Source organism: Triticum urartu, chromosome 1, assembly GCF_003073215.2.
Source record: "Triticum urartu cultivar G1812 chromosome 1, Tu2.1, whole genome shotgun sequence".
Taxonomy (NCBI): domain Eukaryota; kingdom Viridiplantae; phylum Streptophyta; class Magnoliopsida; order Poales; family Poaceae; genus Triticum; species Triticum urartu.
The window spans coordinates 308,697,228-308,717,161 of record NC_053022.1 but is presented as its reverse complement, the minus strand read 5'-3'; the positions used below and the strand labels follow the sequence as shown (position 1 = coordinate 308,717,161).

The 19,934-nt window shown below is 43.7% G+C and overlaps 3 protein-coding genes across 8 annotated transcripts; 1 reads left to right on the top strand and 2 right to left on the bottom strand.

The window, feature by feature from the left end:
- Nucleotides 1–1,341: 1,341 nt before the first annotated feature.
- Nucleotides 1,342–5,379, bottom strand: LOC125509331 (hepatoma-derived growth factor-related protein 2). The gene is made up of 3 exons (XM_048674291.1): nt 4,622–5,379; nt 4,458–4,527; nt 1,342–1,616 (listed from the first exon to the last, which is right to left on the bottom strand). The coding sequence occupies exons 1-2, from the start codon at nt 5,377–5,379 to the stop codon at nt 4,512–4,514; spliced, it is 774 nt and encodes a 257-aa protein (XP_048530248.1). The 3' UTR covers nt 1,342–1,616; nt 4,458–4,511.
- On the top strand, nt 5,354–11,027 carry LOC125509309 (SET and MYND domain-containing protein 4). Of its 4 annotated transcripts, none has more exons than XM_048674266.1 (15): nt 5,354–5,794; nt 5,905–6,039; nt 6,261–6,347; nt 6,808–6,879; nt 7,007–7,217; nt 7,302–7,417; nt 7,723–8,109; nt 8,397–8,531; nt 8,627–8,764; nt 9,172–9,327; nt 9,425–9,658; nt 9,734–9,897; nt 9,999–10,113; nt 10,209–10,289; nt 10,542–11,027. In XM_048674266.1, the coding sequence occupies exons 1-15, from the start codon at nt 5,354–5,356 to the stop codon at nt 10,764–10,766; spliced, it is 2,697 nt and encodes an 898-aa protein (XP_048530223.1). In that variant the 3' UTR covers nt 10,767–11,027. The 4 variants fall into 4 exon arrangements, with proteins under 4 accessions (XP_048530223.1, XP_048530218.1, XP_048530228.1 ...); XM_048674261.1 differs by having other exon boundaries at nt 7,299–7,417; XM_048674271.1 differs by lacking the exons at nt 5,354–5,794; nt 5,905–6,039; nt 6,261–6,347; nt 6,808–6,879 and having other exon boundaries at nt 7,033–7,217; nt 7,713–8,109.
- A 162-nt stretch (nt 11,028–11,189) lies between these two features.
- Nucleotides 11,190–19,398, bottom strand: LOC125509292 (valine--tRNA ligase, mitochondrial 1-like). Of its 3 annotated transcripts, none has more exons than XM_048674232.1 (21): nt 18,951–19,398; nt 18,572–18,658; nt 18,433–18,492; nt 18,189–18,358; nt 18,007–18,079; nt 17,765–17,830; nt 17,585–17,668; nt 17,243–17,320; nt 16,812–16,895; nt 16,653–16,732; nt 16,463–16,520; nt 16,056–16,358; nt 15,790–15,960; nt 14,922–15,112; nt 14,412–14,814; nt 13,602–13,853; nt 12,937–13,434; nt 12,580–12,677; nt 12,323–12,422; nt 11,676–11,821; nt 11,190–11,539 (listed from the first exon to the last, which is right to left on the bottom strand). In XM_048674232.1, the coding sequence occupies exons 1-21, from the start codon at nt 18,957–18,959 to the stop codon at nt 11,404–11,406; spliced, it is 3,147 nt and encodes a 1,048-aa protein (XP_048530189.1). In that variant the 5' UTR covers nt 18,960–19,398; the 3' UTR covers nt 11,190–11,403. The 3 variants fall into 3 exon arrangements, with proteins under 3 accessions (XP_048530189.1, XP_048530197.1, XP_048530205.1); XM_048674240.1 differs by having other exon boundaries at nt 18,611–18,658; nt 18,951–19,397; XM_048674248.1 differs by lacking the exon at nt 18,572–18,658 and having other exon boundaries at nt 18,951–19,396.
- Between the last annotated feature and the right edge of the window lie 536 nt (nt 19,399–19,934).

Sequence of the window (19,934 nt, the reverse complement as noted above, 5' to 3'; positions counted from 1 at the left end):
ATGGTTTTCCCCCCCCCCCCCCCCCCCCACATCAGTATTGCGGTTTAGGATGTCAATACATAAGTTAAGTAAATGTTCCTGTAGAACGTACACATAAAACACTATTGAAGGGTCCAAGTTGCATATGTGTGGCAGTATACACCATTAATTTGTGCAGTTTGTTCAACATTGCGTGTACTTTTGTATTCTTTTAGGGATACCCATATTATATCAACAGAGTTTTGTTGCCTGAACTATCACGCGCCTACACTAGAATATGGATGGGAAACAAAATAGATGCTTACTTATACACTCAATAGTGTGAAGTAGGTACAGTTACGCAGCAGTAGATGGTTGAAGAATGTGATATAAAGAACTGGAGTAGCTCTGCCAGAAAATTCATTTTATTCTTTGAAGGGAATACGGCAGGGCACTCCCTGCTGTTAGTAGATAAAAAATAATCCCTCCGTCCCATAATATAAGAGTGTTTTTGACACTACAGTAGTATAAAAAATGCTCTTATATTATGGGACGGAGGGAGTAGCTTTGAAGAAGAGATGGAACCTATCCTCTTGATGTTCCAAGATAAAGAGATAAGATGATTCTGTCTCTTCTACTTCTTCCTTCTCAATTCAGAAATTCCCTCAAGAGAGCTCCCTCATTATGATCAAACCGGTGCATTAAGATTTATCACGTAGCACGATCAGACTGCTGCATCCGGAGGATGTCTTTTAGTTGATTTTTGCAAGCCTAAACTAAATACTGTGCTAATGGATTCTGCAAGCCTAAACTAAATACTGTGCTAATGGAGGAACCAAAAAAATTCAAGGTTTCCACCATAATTGATTTTATTTGAACAATTAAGATGCAAAGTCTAGACTGCAAAATGTAGTTAAAGAGTCCTTGCTGGAAGAATTGATCAGCTAAATTCTCATATCCACAACCACCTTGATCCTTTTACAAACTGAATGTTAACGTTTGTCTCTTCACCATGCAGGAGCTAGTAAGGCGTGATGCCAGTAAACAAGGAGGATTCTCGCTGATATTTGTACTGGTGTGTGGGCTGCTTAGCATCATTCTGGGCTATCTTGTAAAGAAATAAGGGTTTCAGTTTGAAGGCCAGTCCAATGATTTAATTCCTACAGTAAATAAAAGGTTATATCTTGTGGTTTTCATCGTCGGCCAGCTACCAAGGTTACAGGGAACAGTATTTTTATTTCCCCCTTTTGAAACTTCAGATCAAACCAAGATTGATGAAGTTTGCAAATGTCCAATTGATGTACCTGTCCAAATCTAAATATTCGTTTGCTTGAATCGGTTGGTAGCAGACTTGGAACGTCCAAAGCAACAACTCTAGCAGTATAGTGCAACACATTGGAGCATTTTCTTTACAAAGTGCAGACCGTAACCCAAACAATTGTGTACACCAGGTAAGAGTTGATAAAATTTACAACAGAGGGCGTGATTGCTGGATCGGCACGCTACACAAATACAGTTCGCTAATGAATCTTTATATTGAGATATTCTTGAACTGCTTGAAAGTTCATCCAATGGCACTTGAGCTACATGTCTTTTTGTCTCCGCATTGATCTTTCAAAACATTTGCATGCAAGTTAGTGATGCTCATCTTCGGTTTTCTGAGGAATAGAGACAAGATCAGCAAACAGAAAAGTTGATTGTCTTCAAAAGAACTAAACTAGATCTGCAAATGTGTTAAATGGTCCGATTGTCCCTCCTCTAGTGGAGTTTGGGATCATAAAACAAACTACCATCAGAAAATTTCAACAAATTTCTATTTTCAAGCATCAGCAAAGGAGCAGCATTACCAGCAAATAGCCGTAACCATACGATGCTTACCATTGCAAAACTATCTTACTAAGTTACAACATCTAATTTGCAGGAGGATAGTTAGGCTAGATATGAAACCCAACAGAAACATATGGAAAACCAAAAAACGAAAGAGAGAAGAAAAAAAAGAGAGTAAACGAAGCATAATAGACTAGGTTAAGGTCTTGGCACATGGATTGCAAATCTCCATGTAGTCCTATGAACAGCCAACTCTCTACTTCTCTAGGTGCTATCAAATCCTTAAACTCCCTTTTTACCGCCTCCTCCCATGTCAACTTTGGTCGCCCCTGACACTTGGGCTCCTTTGATTCAAAGGAAATTTGTAGGGTTTGATTCCTCAAGAAATTTTCCTACATAGCTTGTTAGATTCGTAAGATTGGAGTCCTTAGGAAATTTTCTAAGTATTGGTTTGCACTTTATTTTGGAGAGAAATTTACATCCACTTAATGTAAAATTCTTTTATTTTCCCCATGTCATCAAATACTTTTTTATCCAAATTCTATAATTTCCGAATCCTATAGGATTCCAGAGGACATACTATTCCAAGCATGTATTTTTCCTATCCACGTGCTTTAAAAATCATGCGAATCAAAGAGGCTCTTACTATTTTCACTACCCCTTAGAACCCACTATTTAACAGGTGCTTCTGGAGGCCTCCGTTGGATATGGCCAAACCACCTTAGGCGGTGTTGGACAAGATAAATGTCATGTATGGAACATATTCATCACCAATTTGCAACAAAGGATTCTTTCTTTTTTGGTGTGAGCATATTTACACCCTCAAACAAACATTCAGGAAAGCAAATCTTCTCTCAGCTGAAATATATATTAATATGAAAGATAAAAAGTGAAGACTCGATAAAACAAGAGGAGATAGACCACATTGGCAGATAAGATACCTTGGGAAGGGGTGGATTGAGTATGAAGCTCTGGAAAACATCTTGATAACATCTCTGACAAGATATCATCTCATGTCACAGTAGCAACAAAACATAAAGTCGTTACGATTGTGTTTCTACTCCAGTCGCCTCCAGGAGGCGGCTCGGGCGAACCCTAGCCACCGCCGCCCCCCCCCCCCCCCCCCCCCCCCCCCCCCCCCCCCCCCCCCCTGCTCCCCCGCCGCCGCTAGAGGAGGCCGACGAGCAAGCTTGCCCGGTGGACGGCGGACAGCAAGCTCTCCTCCCCACCCCGCGAGGGGTCTTTGGCCAAGGCGCGACGGCGCCCTTGGGCGCTCGGCGTGGCAGCAGAGTTGGCACGCTGGGGCAGTGGTTGGGCCACCACGGCTGCGGGGGTAGTGTGGGGGTCGGCCATGGCGGCTGGTGGAGGCAGATTTGGGGTTCCCAGCCCAGATCGGTTCTCCAGGGTGGTGCGGGCTCAGGCGCCGGCCGGCGGTCCGGAGCAGCGGCAGGCGCGCGCCTAGGTGTTCTTCCTTCACCGGCGTGGTTGGGGGCGGCCGGAGGTGTTGGCGTGGTGCCGGTGGCATCCGGGGTCGGCTCTGCCCGACGGTCGGTGTGTGTGGCGGTGGGAATCTGGCAGACTGTGGCCTGTTGTGGATCCCGGATGCCAGAGCGACGACTCTGGGTGGTGGCCCGACAGGTGTTCGCTTTGTGCAACGAGGACGGCCGGTCGTGGTCATCGTTTGTGGCGGGGAGGCCGGCGGCGTCCGGTGTCACCTATCTCCACTGTTGATGAGCATATTTCTCCTTCCTACGACAGTGGACTCTCCGCACGGTCATCGGCTGGGGTGAAATCTCCGCACGGTTTGCAGTTGCTGGCAGCGGCGCCGCCTGCGGGTGCCGTGTCCTTGTTGGGGGTGCTGCCATGGCCCTGACCATGTCCCTCCTCAAACGCTGGGGGAAACCCTTGTCCCGGCTTCCCAAAACAGGTGGCGGCGGCGTCACGGCGTCGTTACCTTCATGAAGGCGCTGCCTTGGCTGTTCATGGAGTCCTCAGAGCTGGAGTTTGGGGCGTCTCGTTTTGGTGTGGGTTGCCTCTTGGGACATGGGCGCTACGTATGCCATCACCGGCGCATCCTACACGTCTTCTTCTTTAGGTCCGGCTAGATCCTGCCACCCACTTGCCGACTCCTCTAGGCGCTATGTGGTGGGAGGTACATTGATCCAGTCAGCTCTGTAGTCGTCATTGTGATTTGGTTGTGGCTTGCAACGGTAGTGACGCGGCCTGTTTGCTATGTGCCCCGTCTTCTTCGCCTTTGTGGCTGGAGTTTGGGCAAGGCGGGTTCTCTCTTTCTCATGTGTAGTAGGTGTGGTTCTAATCCCAGGGATTAGCATGGTGTGTTGCCTTTTGGCATTGCATTCGAACCGTGGATGGGTCTCTTCACCCTTTCTTCTATCAATATATGATACGCATGCTTGTGCGTATTCGAGAAAAAAAACCGATTGCGTTTCTGTTTGCACAAGTCCACAGGATCAGAACAATGGAACGTAATTGCATGATGTGACATGAATTAATCCAACTTGTTGCTCAGTGCAATACATAAAAACAGAGTCGGAGTAAAACATGAACAATTAATGATTCTATTTAAGCTTGGACTGCATCCTTATAATCTATCTTTTTGTGTCAATTCAAAATTTAAAACCGAACAGGTATTGCACTATGAAATATCGTACCTCCAGTAATCATCCATTGCAGATCCTGCAGATAAAATCACAGAAACCCTTGCATCATCGTCGCACATACCTGCATCCAAGGAATACACAGACAACAATGATGATGGAATCACAACAAAAATTAATGAAATCGCAACAACTGCCTTCTTCTACAATGACACTACCTCGACGAGTACCCCCGGTCTGGCTGCCTCTCCTTCCTTGCTGTAGTGGCAAGCAAGGCTCGCTCACGCTCCTTCTCCTTGGCCTCCCTCTTCCTCCTCTCCTCTCTAAGCTCCTCGATACTCTTCTTCCCTCCACTCCTCTTCTCTCCGTTGCCCTCGGCGTAATCTCTCCTCTCCTTAGAGGAGGAAGCCAAAGGCTTCGACATGTACCAGGGCGCCGCCACGCCCTTCCCGGCAAGGCCATAACCCAGCTTGTACTTTTCGTCGTCAGGCCCCGCCGTCCTAACCTCCTCCTCCTTCTTACGCTTCTTAGGGTTTGGCTTAGTGTCTGCCGCAGGCTCCCTCTCCCGAGCTGCGCCTCTCCCGCCGCTAGCGGAGGCAAGCGCGGCGAAGTCAGCGGCCCCACCGCCGCCCGAGAAGAGGTTGATGTGGTCTCCGTCGGAGACGACGGGGGATGGAACCGCGGGCCGGGCAGCAGGGGGTGGAGGCCGCAGCGGGGCGACCTGATCCGCGGAGCGGGCGGAGGAGGGGGGTGGAGATGGGGCACGGGGAGGGGAGGGCGAGTCGGACTGGAGGCCCCGGTTGCGGCGGAGCGCGACGAGGCGGGCGTGCGACTCGCGGCGGCGGGTGGCCTCGCGCTGGAGCTGGTCCTGGCGGGCGGCCTCGGCCTCGTCGACGCGGACCTTCTCCTGGTTGTCGAACCTGTAGACGTTCCACCGCTTCTGCGGCAGGATGTTCAGCCCGCCGTGCCCGCCCATCTCCGCCTACCGGAGCAGGTTCCTCGCCGACGACCGAGGCGGTTGGGTGGGGTGCTCCGGCGAGTGGGAGATTGGGGATTTTGCAGCCTCGTTCCCCACGGGTTGCGGTTTTGCTTTGCGCCCGTGCCGGAGGCGAGGCTGGGCCACGGGCCTACGTCTATTCCTCACTCTGTTGGGCCTAATTTGCTACCAGATTCGAAATTCTAGGCCCAACAGCCCAACTGACCGTCATGGGGTTCAAGGCTGTGACGTCACCCGCTCACTTCCGGCCCCCGCTTTTGTTTCCATGGAGCGGCTGAAATCGGCGGTGCCGGCCGATATCCGGCGAGCCGTCGGCGAGGGCACGACCCGCGACCTCCCTACCACAACCTCTCTCCTTCTCGCCTTCCTCGACGACCTCCCTCTATTCCACCAGGTAACCACCGAGCCCGCCGCTTCACTATTATAACGTGCCCCTGGCCAGGGCACTAGCCACCAGCGTCGCTAGGTCGCTGGTCTCAGTGGCTGTTTCGTGCCGTCTCTCAGGTCATCGGCGAGCTGACCGACCCGGAGCTCGCGCTGTGCCGCAAGGACAAGGGGAGGGCGGCGGAGCTGAAGGGCCGGGGCAATGCCTGCTTCACCAGGAGGGAGTTCGACCAAGCGCTTGGGTTCTATTCACAGGTAATTTGTAACCACAAACTTGTCGATGCGGCTCATTGCACCTGTGCTGTGAAAAAAAAAGAGTTTTGTTTCAAACCATGTGCAGAAGTAACTCGGTCGCTCACTTGTTTGGTTGTTAAAATAGTGTCAACTTGATTTATTAGAATTGATCCCAGTTCCTCTTAGTCACATTTTATTGAATTCGTGGGTAATAGGCTTTTCTTTCGTTTGTATTTCTGCAGGCGCTGCGTTACGCCCCGATTAGTTCTGATGGCACTGATGATATCTTGGTACCTGCATTATATGTCAACCGTGCCTCCACTATGCATGTGAGTTTTTGATACATCTGTTTGCAGAATCCGGACATGTTTGGTGTATTTTTCTTATTATAGGACTTTTTTCCCTTCAAAAAATAGTGAGCATCAGGTACTAAACTTGTCCTGTTTAGTTACATTGCGAAAAAATGAACGTAATGTTAAAAATCTAATGTCAGATTTTTTTTAACCATGGCAAATTGAACGTTTTTTATGGCAAATTTAGTTGTCGTAAGGATGGCAATTTGCTTTAGCAAGCATGGCAAATCCGGGCAAAAACTGAACATGTCACGGATTTGCCATGCTTGCTAAAGGAAGTCCCATCCTCGCGACTACTAAATTTGCCATAAAAACGTTTGATTTTCCATGCTAAAAAATCTGACGTTTGATTGTAGCGAAATCCAATATGATTTGCTTTGTCCTGTTTCCTGAGGTGTCCTTGCATATATTCTAATGGATTTTCTGAATTTTGCAGAAATTGGGCCTCCTGGAAGAGTGTCTGCGGGATTGCGACAGGGCCATCTCTGTTTCACCTAATTATGCGAAGGTAGTAGGAGTGTGATAGTTGTAACAATGCAACTTACGCGTAATGTTTGTTTCTCTGTTTTTGAGAATTCAAGCTCCAGCATGGAAGCCAAATCACTGTTTTAGTTTGACATGTTTCTGTGTTTCAGGCATGGTACAGGAGGGGAATGGTAAATGCATCGTTGAAGAATTATTCATCTGCCGTGCATGATCTAGAGGTTGCATTGAGCATGGAAGTGACTTCTTCTGGGAAGAGCAACATAGAACAAGAGTTGAAATTGATATTGTTAAAGCCTCAATATGTGAACGAAGTTGGAAGATCAAGCAGTGATTGCAAGGATGCAGGATTGGCACATACAGGTTGGAACTTTGGGCACACATACAACTTTTTTGGATTTGTACCTAATACTAAGTGACAGATAATATTTGGCTAACTCGCAGCAGAACCACATAAGGTTGTCCTTGAGTGTATTGCAACGCCCAACAAAGGTAGAGGAATGACATCTCCAAATGATATTCCTCCGACCTCCTTGATTCATGTTGAGGATCCTCTTGCTGCGGTATGATTTAGATTTATCTCTTCAATTGTATACATCAATGCTGTGTCCCAACCTTCCTGTTGTCCTATTTATTTTCGAAGGCCATATCAAGTTGCCAAAATCTTTTGTGTAGTTCACGTATGAATTGATTAAGTTATGTGTTTATTTGAGGTGCATACAATACAAGATTGTTTTATGAAGCCAGGCATTTAACTAAACTCTATGTGCTTTGTGTGCAATTATTTGTTGTGTTTGTTTTTCGGAAAATTGTCAATAATCTTAAGCTGAAGTTTTGTATGTCTCTTACTTGCAACAGTTGTATGCAGATTATCCTGAAATCTTGCCGGGAGACTCACTGCCATTATTGCTTTAGTGAAGCACCTGCAGATGTTGTGTTCTGCCCCTTGTGTACAATACCAGTTTATTGTTCAAGAAAGTGCCAAGAGCAAGCTGTAGGCGGAATCTCTTGGAATCAAGATACTTATCTTGAATCTAACAGTAATGCAGTTGATCTTGGAATACTGAGCCTAACTTCTACAAGGTGCATGGCTCCAAACTCCAAACAGATTGCTGAACATAGGCACGAATGTGGAGGTGCCCATTGGGCAGCTGTTTTGCCAGCTGATATAGTTTTAGCTGGGCGACTAATGGCACAATACATAGACAGCAGAATGCTGACTGGAAAGAGCTCTGCCATCTCCGGTCCAAATTTGGTAAAAAAAACTTATACTCCCTCCGTCCCAAAATTCTTGCCTTAGATTTGTCTAAATACGGATGTATCAAGTCACGTTTTAGTATTAGATACATCCGTATCTAGTCAAATCTAAGACAAGAATTTTGGGACGGGGGAGTATTTTCATACGAGCTTACCATTTTCTGGTGCTGTTAGCATTAGATATTATAACATAAGTATCTCTCTAAAACAAGATATATAGGCATATAGCACAAGTATTCTAAGTCTGTCAGGCCGGGAACTAATGGGCTAAAATGGCCATTGCAGGATCTCATTCAGCACTATGACGTAGATTCTCCTACTAGCAAGTTGGAATCACATATATGTGCGATTGTCTTGTTATTATGCCTCCAAAAGCATTATAGATCAGATCTTTCGTGGAAAGAGGAAACTTTATCCCAGGTATATGTGACTTTTTTTTGAGTTTCCCCTTGCGTACATGGGTATTGCTTTGATATGTCAGCAGGGGTTAATAAGCATTCTTTGATCTTGTACAGCTGGTTCTTTTGATATGTCAAGTTAAAGTCAATTCAATTGCTATTGTTTGTATGAAATCCATGGATGGAGGCCAGGGACTGACAGAGAATAAAGGTTATTCTGCAGCTGATGATGCAGTTATGTGTAGTGTGGAGCAGGTTTGTCTTGTACTCCCTTTTCTTTTCTGGGATCAATACGCCATCCTATAAAAATTGAGGAATATATATTACCTACTATTCAGATGCGTCTTATTATTGATTTATCCTCTGACCTTTAGATATTAGTACACTTAAGCACGCGGTGTTATCTTGAAAGTAAAAAAACTTGATAAGATCCAGGAAAAAGACGATAAGATGTTTAAGTTCATAAACTTGAGAAAATGTGTGGAATGTTGAAGTTATAGCTTGGTATGTCAAGTAGGTACCTCTAAATCGCACTACATTACACTGTTGGGTTGGTATAGAATGCATGGTGTTGTCTACTTTGCTTTGTGTGGCTTCTGCTTCTGATGCTCATTTAGTCTCTTCACCATCTGTAACCTGTGTTTGTTTTTGCTTACTGCTAGGTCAAGGTTGCTCAAGCTATCTACATTTCTGGTAGCCTCTTTAATCACTCGTGCCGGCCAAATGTACATGCATATTTTCATTCGCGCACTCTCTTCCTAAGATCTACCACATATATAAATTCAGGGAGCCCAATCGAGCTATCATATGGTCCACAGGTCTCTCCCATCCTTCCTCTCTTGTATATGCATGTGTGACATACTTAAAAGTAACTATGAATTTATGCTTTGCACTGTTTGTGCTTCTCATTTCTAGGTTGGTGAGATGAATCTTGTGAAAAGACAAAAGTCACTTCAGGAGAATTACAAATTTACTTGCCAGTGTTCAAGTTGTTCAGAGCTACATCTATCGGACCTTGTCATTGATTCATTTTGTTGTCCACAAAGTAGCTGTCTTGGTGCCGTATCAGAATCAACTTGCTACAAATCCGAAAAGAATTGTGTGCATGTTTCCGTAGATGAATCTGATATCTGCAAAGTATCATTGCCTGTAAGATGATTTTTCCCTCCCGAAATTTTCTAATAGTTAGTTTGGTGGCATCAGTCTGAAATTCTTTTTGTTCAGCATGTTTCCAAGGTTGATGAAGATATAGAGAAGGTTGGGAAATTGTTTTTCAGAAATAATGTTGATTTGAAGATAGATCCTGGATATTGCATGAGCTGTAGATCACAAATTAACTTGTCTTCTGCTGTCTCTACATCAGAGAAGGCAGCATCAATGATCAATAGGTATATTATGTATTAATGAATGTGGCATATCTAAATTTGGTTGCATCTTCCATCAGTGAATTTTTAATCATAGCAAAGTCGGATGACAATTCAATTCACAGGTTTAAGGAACTTGCAGTTATAGATGAAATCTCCGAAATTCCCATCACAGATGCATTACGATCCCTACAACAGATAAAGAAGTTGAGGCACCCATATAGCAAGGCTCTTGCCCAGGTTAGGGTGCTCATGTTACATGCCTTGATAGAAATTTGGCTCCAAATTCTCCTGGCACACTGTTGAAACATATGTTTCGAAATTGATACATGCAGGCAGAAGATGTGATTGCAGAAGCCTTTGCAAAGATAGGAGATCAAGAACAAGCAAGAAAGCACTGTGAAGCATCAATTAAGGTAGTCACCTCAATCATCGCTCAAATCTCTAACTCGTCTACTGAGAAATACAAGGGGAGAAATGTACTTTGATCTTGAGCCCTTGTATTCTCGGGATCCATTGTGCTCACTTTTCCGACAAGCAGTAGTCAAATTATCAGCTAGGCTCCAGATGATGATATGACCACACTTTTGGACTAATCGATTACAGCTTCACATGACCCACTCTTGATTATTTTTACTGTTTCTGAAGTGCATCTTATGATAATGCAGATCCTTGAGAAGCTGTACCACCCCAAACACATTGCCATTGCGCATGAGTTGATCAAGCTTGTTTCCATCGAGCTGTCTCTGGGGGACAGGGCAAGCGCAGCAGCTACATTCACCCAGGCAGAGGCGATATTTTCACTTTATTATGGACCTGATGTTCAGAGGATTTTACCTTATGTTGATGCCCTGAAAAGAACTGTTAGTGGAGGGTTCATTGGAGCTCCTTGATGATCACAGGGAGCGGACGATCCTCGCAGAAACGTGCACCTCTTCGCTGAGAATGGATGAACTGACGTGTATCAATCAGTGTACAATATTACTTGGTGCAGTTTGGTTATTTGGCTGAAGATACAAAGCTAGGACAGGCAGATGAGTTGACCCATTGTGTTACAATCTTGTCCCTGCAATGTACGATTCTGAGCTTTCTGGAGCTTAGGAATTCATGATATTTCCTAATGATTCCACATAATTTAGAGTTTATGAATTTTACGGTCATGTATTAGTCTGCAAAGCACTTAACAGATACATATTTTATGTGTCTGTTGCGTGCAGAGAAAACAGTTTTATTTTTGCAAAGCACAAATTCTCTCACAAGAGTCCACCACACTCCACAGCAATCGGGAAAATGCCAACAATGTGAATGGACACAAATCAAACTGAAATTTTGAAAATGCATAAGATGAGGCCCTAAAAGCACCCCCATGTCACACACACAATGCGTGGACGAGGCTTTTTACAAACAGTGGCAACTGTGGGAGTGACTGTACAGGGTGCCGAGGATCGTCCATCTAGATGCATGCTAATCATATCTGCAGGCTTTCAAAAGATTGAGTCACAAAACATTTGTCAGTTTTTTGCATCCAGTTTACTCAGCTTCGCTGATGATCTCCAGCTCCTCCAACAGAGTAGCAAGTTTTTTCATGTCATCACCCTGCTTGCTCTGCGGGGCCTTCTCACGGTAGCCTGAAGCACTCATTTTCTGTGACAGGGTGTCATATTGCCTGCATTGGTGATGGAAAGTGGAGCATGTTACTACTTAAAGATAATAAAGAAATCGAATAGAAGTTGGAAAAGAAAAGAACAATATGAACAGAATTAGTGGATTAGCTAATTTAACAGTAGCATAACTGCACTTACTTTTGAACTTCCTCTCTCTTCTTCCTAAGCTTCTCATGTTCAGCTTCCGTGTCGAGAGCCCCTCGGAGCTGGAGATACACGGCTAGATCTTTGTTTACAATATTTGTGGCACAATCGGGTGGAGTTGGATCATCCTCTGTCAGGATCTGGAAAATTGCTTGGTCAGAACTTTGCTTTTTTTAGTTAGGTGCATGTATCAATTTCGAATTGCAGGCCAAAGACATGATTGCCTAAGACCTTCACGGAAGTAGAATTTTATGTACTGACAAAGTAAGGTGAGTTGAAACAGGAAATGTGCATACAGCCAGGGGCGGGTCTAGGGGGGTGACGTGGCCCTATAAAACAAAAAAATAGTTTATATAGTATATTTAACCTTAATTTTTGGACTATTTGCTGAATTTACTATGATGTTCAGGCACAATTATACTACTTTTGCCTATGTATTGATGTTTGGCACCCCCAGTAATTTGATCCTAGGTCCGCCACTGCATACGGCAAGAGCAAGGCATATATCATCGGAGTATATGGTTACTTGTGGCACATACATCTTCAGCTTCCTTCCAAAAGGATTTTTTAAAGCCTTAAAGAGGCAACAAAAGTGCAAGAAAAGACAGAAATAAGCATAGATATTGCATGATCTGTCAAACCTTAAGAGATGATACAGAAGCAAGCGTTGCAATTTGAGCCTGGTAGCACCGAACAGTGGCTGCAATCTCTAGGTTTCGGCAGAGCACAAAAGATGGGCGCCTGTTGAGGTGAAAATATAAATATGTTATCAGCTAGAAAAGAGCAAACTTATTATGAACCTAGACTACAATAAAATGGCAATCTTAGTATATTTGAGCATAGCATCTGCCATACTGTGTGAAACTCAAAATAATCTATTTGGTGAACAGAAACACACCTTAACTGTATATCGGTTGGTGGCCGGAGAGATCTCAGCTTACTCACAGCATCTAACACAATCTCCATTTCATTCTCAACTTTATCGTTTGCCCATTCCTGTCGTCCCAGGAAACTTATCAGGCACAAGTAGTGATAACAAAATTGTATTGTGAGGTATATAATTGCTTAAACATAGGATTTCTCAAATTGAGATAATACGCTAACTTTTTCTTTGCATTTTTTTCATATATTCATTATAGAGTAGCTTCTTGTTAATCCTGCGCAGTAGGCTCTACAGTACCGTTCTCGAAAAACAGTAACTAGAAGATCAAATCCTCTGGTTCATTCCTAAGTTGTCCTGAAAAGAAATGTTTACCTGTACAGCTGAGGGGTATTCTGATATCATAATGGAATCTTTCCTACAAGCCTCCTTAGGCTGAGGAAGGCGCTGCCAAAGCTCTTCTGTTATGTAAGGCATGAATGGATGGAGCAGACGCAAACCAGTGTCCAGGCATGCCCATAGTGTATCTCTAGAAGCACCTCTTGCAGATTCGAACTCTTCAGATCCATTGAAGTAAGGTTTAATTGCTTCTATAAAGACATCACAAAGCTGGTATTGCCACCAAAAGTATATAGAGGATGTCGCGTCAGAGAATTTATATGCTTCTAACGATGACACGGTCTTGCCAACAGCCTTACTAAGTACTGAGAGTATCCATTTGCAGATGGGCAGCATAGTATGCACCGCGAGAGTTGCTGGTGGAGTGTACTGATCTCCAAGCTTAATCATCGCAAAACGGATGGCGTTCCACAGCTTATTGCACCATTGTCTGTACCCATGCACTCGCTTGATATCCAGGTTTATCTTGTCGGACTGGTAAAAAATGAGAAATTTTAGTACTCCCTCCGTTCACTTTTGTAAGACCTTTTAGACATTTAAGACAGCACCTAAAACAGTTCAATTTCAGCTGTCCTAAACGACTTACAAAAGTGAACATAATAATAATCAGAGAAATGGGAAAAACTGGCGATAAGCATAACCTGAGAAGTGTAGGAGATCAGAGCAAAACGAAGGGCATCAGTACCACACTCAGGAATACCATCAGGGAAATCCTTCTTTTGACCTTCTTTTGCCTTTTCCAACTCGCCTTGGTCCAGATTGCCCTGTTCCAACTTTTTCTGAAGACCTTCCAGTGTTATACCATTTATTACATCAATGGGATCAATGACATTTCCTAGTGACTTGGACATTTTGCGGCCAAGTGCATCACGAATGATTGGATGCAAGTAAATCTGAGAAACAGATAAGATAGTCATGACGCAAGGTTTAACAACTAATTGTGGATTTTCAATTACCTACAGAACTGATTCTAAAAAAATGCTCCCTAAAGAATTGGTGTGCTTCACTTCCAGTGGAAGTTGCCATCATTAGGGTAGTAACCTGGGTCATCATAGTTTATTTCAATGCTATGTGACATACTGAAATGCACTGCTTGTAAGTAGATAATGTGACATATAGGTGCAGCAAAATATATAAAAAGTTTTTGACAGAAAAAATATAGAAGAACATGTCAATCTAGACATTATTAAGGTGGAAATAAGTGAAAGAAAAGATAAATAAATGGCACAAGATTGGGTCATGGGCAGAACCCCCAAGAGTGATAATAAATCGTTTTTGTTGTAGCAGTTACAGATCACCAAGTTAAACGTAAGCAGGCTTCTGCCCAGAGAGTGGTTCTACAGTACAGGAGCAAAGCACATAATAGCTACTGACAAGACAACCATTTGGCAAAACTGTGATTGCATAAATTGGATCCAGAACTATCCAATAAAACTCAACCTACATATTACCTTTCGAAATGGCACATCACCGTGGAGTAGCATTCCCATCATCACCATCCTTGCTACCCAAAAGAAGAGGATGTCCAATCCAGTTTCAAGAACAGAAGTCGGGTAGAAAGTACTAAGATCAGCTGTATTGTCCGGCCAACCAAGTACAGTTAGGGGGAAAAGACCAGCTGAAAACCATGTGTCCAACACATCAGGATCTTGATCCAACTGATATTTCTTCTCTGGGTACCTCTGTTCTGCTTCCAGTACTGCATCACTTTTATTTCTTGCGATTATCCAGTGGTCAATGTATGAACCCATGCCTTTCTCTTTGTCATCTTCTAATGTCACATACCAGGCAGGTACACGGTGTCCCCACCAAAGTTGTCTTGAAATACACCAATCGCGTATGTTTTCAAGCCACCTGCAGCAAACAGAACAGCAGTAGTGGATGGATTATTCGTTTTGTGTTAGCGTAAACTGATCCATAAAGGAAAGATGCATGCCTAAAGTAAAGCAAATAGGATGTACCTGTACCAGTCTTGCTCATATTGTGGTGGAATGATCTCTATCTCTTTGGATTTCACAGCATCAAGAGCTGCCTTTGCCATGGTATTACAATTAACAAACCATTGGGGCTTGATCATTGGCTCGACGATATCATTAGTTCTTGAACAACGACCTAATTCCATCTCATTATTTTCCATGCCTCTGTATAGACCCTTCATTTATTGACAAGTGCAAATTGATTATAATTTGGAAATTACTAAAACAATACATTACGGAAAAAGATAAGCGACAACGAAGGATAAATAACCAGGCAACAAGATCAAACTTTGAATCAAACAAGCAACTTAATCATCCATCTTCACACAGCTATCCAGACTCCAGTATAGCGTGAAGGAAAAAGAGTTCTCATATATTACGACAATCCCAGATCGAAAAGGGAGACCAAGCTTGAACAGAGCCAGCTATGCATATATGTATATACCACACATAGCACACAAATCAAAATACGGAATACCATATTTCTAACGTAAAAATGTCAACGTGATGCTTCCATGCCTGCCAAATGGCTCACGATTGAAATATAATTAGTAAACCGAGAAACATAAAAAAAAATGTTGTTGCTCATACAAATACAACTAAATTTACACTCCATAAATTAGCAAAATTCAAAGAAATCGAATCACATCCAAGATGACTCTAGATGCTTTTAGAAGTCAACATAGAACTATGATACCTTTTTCGAATTACAAGTTTTTATTCCATTATGACAATACATTGATGAACCTTTTCCAAAAACATTGAGGATAAGCAATAAATTAGATACAACTACATGAACGAAGCAGAATCAGTTCTAAAGGAAAAATGGTAAATACTGAGACTATAATAATACCTTTTCCTTTAGTGCATCAATAACAGCAGCTCGAGCGGTGAAACGTGGCATTCCTTCAAATTGTGGACCTCCATTTTCATTTATGTTCCCGTCATCAGTGAAAATATTGATGAAGTCCAGGTTATGCTGTTTCCCAACCTCGAAGTCCTTGCTATCATGAGCTGGCGTGATCTGCATATAGAAAGATAGAGATAAGAATGGGCACTGATTTCTGAATGTAAAGGTATCCAAAGTGCCAAACCAGCTCTTCAGATGGGCACACCTACCTTGACAGCGCCAGTACCAAAAGTGGCTTTCACCAAGTCATCGGCGCAAATTATTTCAAGTTTTCGGCCATTAAACGGATGCACGGCATATTTTCCATGCAGATGCTTATATCTTTCATCCTGAGAATGAACAGCTATAGCGGTATCACCGAGCATAGTTTCTATTCTAGTTGTTGCAACGATAATTTCACCCAATCCTTCTTCTAGAGGGTAGGCAAAAGATGTCAAAACACCAAACTGAACTGGGTTGCTATAACCAGGGACCTCTAAGAAAGTCTCTGCCTTGAGATCAACACGGTCAACCTGAAAACCAGCGATCAAAATATAAGATACAACCCTGCATTCCTGCTCACACATGCAAAGAACCAAAGTGGCCAGCACACTGCAAAAGTGCATGCCTCACATACCTCGATATCAGAAATTGCTGTACGGAGCGTGCAATCCCAGTTCACGAGACGAATATCCCTGCAAATGGATGAATCATCCAAGAGGTAATAAAGTAATTTAGAGGATGCCAAACAACATAAGATGAGCAAACACATAAGCTCAGCAGAACAAGATGCAAAAAAGGGTGCACATTCTGTATGGAAAACTAACCTATATATCAAACCTTCCTTGTATAGCCTAACAAATGTTTCTGTTATAGCTCCTGATCTCTGCTCATCCATTGTAGAACACTGAAAAACTATGCATTATTTAGACAGAAATGTTGCTTTCCCTAGCTATAGCAATGGAGGAATCGGACAAGGACTTTACTTCGCGCGACCAGTCAAGCGAGGCTCCAAGCGTACGCAGTTGTCTCAGTATGGTGCCACCATACTGATCTTTCCAGTTGTGGAGCTGCAAAAAATGATGATTGATACATCGAATGAGTAAATGTGAAAATCAACCAGCATAACAAAGTATGGGCTGGCACTGAACCAAAAAATTGTCTCAATTAATTAAATTAACAGAGCAATTCATTTCATGGCACTGTAAAATTTTGGTTCATTCATTGGCATATGAGCTACCTTGTGCAGAATTTTGTACTGGTATCTAGGGACCTTTCTCTTGAATTGAGCAAAATAGATAACAGATGAATAAATGCAAGAAAAAACATTTATGAATATGATTATTTACTCCTTTAAAAAACATGAGTTCATTACAGGTGAGATGATCTACAGTGGGTCAAAAATCAGAGTGCTTGCCTCAGATAGAAATTTATCACGCCCTAGATCATGCCTTGACAGCTTCCTCTCACGCATGATCTTCTTTTCCACAACGACCTGATATGGAGGTTAACAATTTTGTTAGATGAAACACTTGCTACAGTAAGAAATAGTAACAATGGATCAGTCAGATAAGACTCAATGATCAATATAACTTTTGAGTAGACGTCAATTTGAACTCAGGCTAATAATACTAGGCCATGAACAACTACGAAAAATATAACTTGTGCAGAAGATAGATATACTGGGGCCTTGGACCCAGTATATATGTTCTATGCACTGGAATGTACCACTTATCAGACAACATGAAGCATAGCAGACCTGTGTAGCTATGCCAGCATGATCCATTCCAGGAATCCACAAAGCATTGTAGCCTGACATCCTCCGCCAGCGGATCATAGCATCCTGCATTGTTGTCAATGCAAAGAAACAAAAGAACATCAACACCACCAATACTGATAGGGGCGAACAGAAGGGCTCCAGTACAGATAAACTCACTACCTCAATTGCCACTGTAATTGCATGGCCTATGTGAAGGGCTCCTGTCACATTTGGGGGTGGCAGGACCTGCAAATAAGTATTTAGTTCTTGTCATTCACAGTAATATATCTTCATTTTTACATATTATGTTGTATGCAAGATTTACAGTGTGAAATCATCTGGTGAGCAATTCACATAGCCATCGCAAACAGATGCTTATTCTGAATATAATCATGTACCATTTGAGTTATGGAGGAACTTACTATTACAAAAGGTGGCTTTGAGCTTGCGGCATCTGCTACAAAATACTGTGATGACTCCCACCAAGGATACCATCTGCATGACAGTAAGAAAAGGAAAATACATAGTTCAGTGAGGAATTTCTGACCATGGACTCCAAAAAATTTGATGGCATGATTCAACTAAAGCGAGAAAGGAAGCATACGATTTCTCGACAGCGGACGGGCTATATTGTTTGGCCATTTGAGAAGCAAGCAGTTTCTTCTGTCCAGTGGGAGTATCCGGATCAACGAGATCCTCGGGATTCTCATCCGTGACACCTTTCTTCTTTTGCTTCTTCTCACTCTTCTTGGCTCCATCGGATGCTGCTTGGACCTACAGACAATCACATCAGTCAAACAGAACCTCTCCTCCAAACCAAGAAATGGGTTAGTGCCGCCGGTCGCCACCTGTAGTCTGGCCTCCTCCTTCTGCTTTGCCTTGAGCTTCTTCTCCTCCTTCGATTTCGCCTGTCACAGAACAGAACACAGATGAGCTGTGGGTAAAACTACTCACACACGAAACAAGTCGACTAGTGTGTTCTCCTACTCCATCGTGAACAGCACAGAACCATATTAGAACAAGCACCTTCTGCTCTTTCTTCAGCTTCCTTTCCAAATCCTTCTCATCAAGCGGCTGCATGCGCAGTAAGCGAATCAATTCAGAGTTCAGACCAACAAGCCAAATAGTCAGCTATTGCCCACAGGCCAGGTCAAAATACGAGCCACATTCCTAGAAATCACCGCCACCTAACCTCACTGATCATACATGATGACACCTCACAACCCCCAAATCCGTACTAGAACACCCCAAACCCAAAATTCCGCGGGGAAAAAAAGCGACCCCAAGACACAAGCTAGGATTGCGCGACCAGCAACCAGCGCGATATGAAAAGGTCGAGGGAGGCGGAGGGGGCGAAGCTGCTCACCTCCTCCATGGCGCGGATCGGGCCCTCGGGCGCGAGCTCCCTGCCGCCGCAGTAGCCACCACGGCACCCGGCGCGGGCTGCTGCTACTAAGAACCACTGCGATTTTTTTCGATTTGGGCGGATTCGAAGTAGAGGCGGAGTGCTTTGGAGCTTTGAACCTCGTCTAGAGTTCGTGGGATCCAAGTTTTGGCGCGCGGAGGTTTGCGGCTTAAACTTGGCGAAAGATGCGGAGGTAGGGAGAGATTTCGATTATGCCACAAAACCGACCGTTGTTTTCAACAAAAGCACTGGCTTGGAAGCCAAGTTCTTGGGGGTAGAAACTTGATAGTCAAGTTTCATGTGCATTGACGCCTCCTGCAAAGCAGTATAAATGGTAAAAGGCGAAGAAAACAAGGTGGAAATTGAAATGACTTGCTGGCGAATGAAATCTCTGTTTGGTGGACTATGATGATGTCGATCCTCTAGCTAGCTTTTGACTACTTAATTGTTGGTTTAACCAAACAAGTTTCTGCGACAGATTACGAAATGTGGTGTATACAAATTCTTATGGTGAAAGGAGCCAGATCATGTCGTAATCGGGGTACATATTTTTTTCTTTATAAAAAAACAATCAGCCCTAGCCGCCAGCAACCGACGTAGAGAGAGGAGAGAGAAAGCAACCTCAACACCGGAGTTATTGGGGTTCCTTCATCTCCGCCGACTGCCCAAGTGACAACGGGAGGGAGGGGAATCGCGAGACCTTATTCCGCGTGTGTCCAACAGTATGGGGTTTCTTGGTTAGGGTTTTGATTGTTCATTGCTACGGCTCCGACGGTGGCAATGGTGGCAGCAAATGTGTTTTCGTTAGATCTCATTTCGATACAATTGTTCTCGCCGCTATTAGTGCTGGATCTAGGAGGCAGAGTCTGCTCTGTCTCGGGTCCTATAAATCTGGCCGGGTGCTTTTGTGTGTCATGCGCTCACGTCAAGACGATCCTCTTTTTC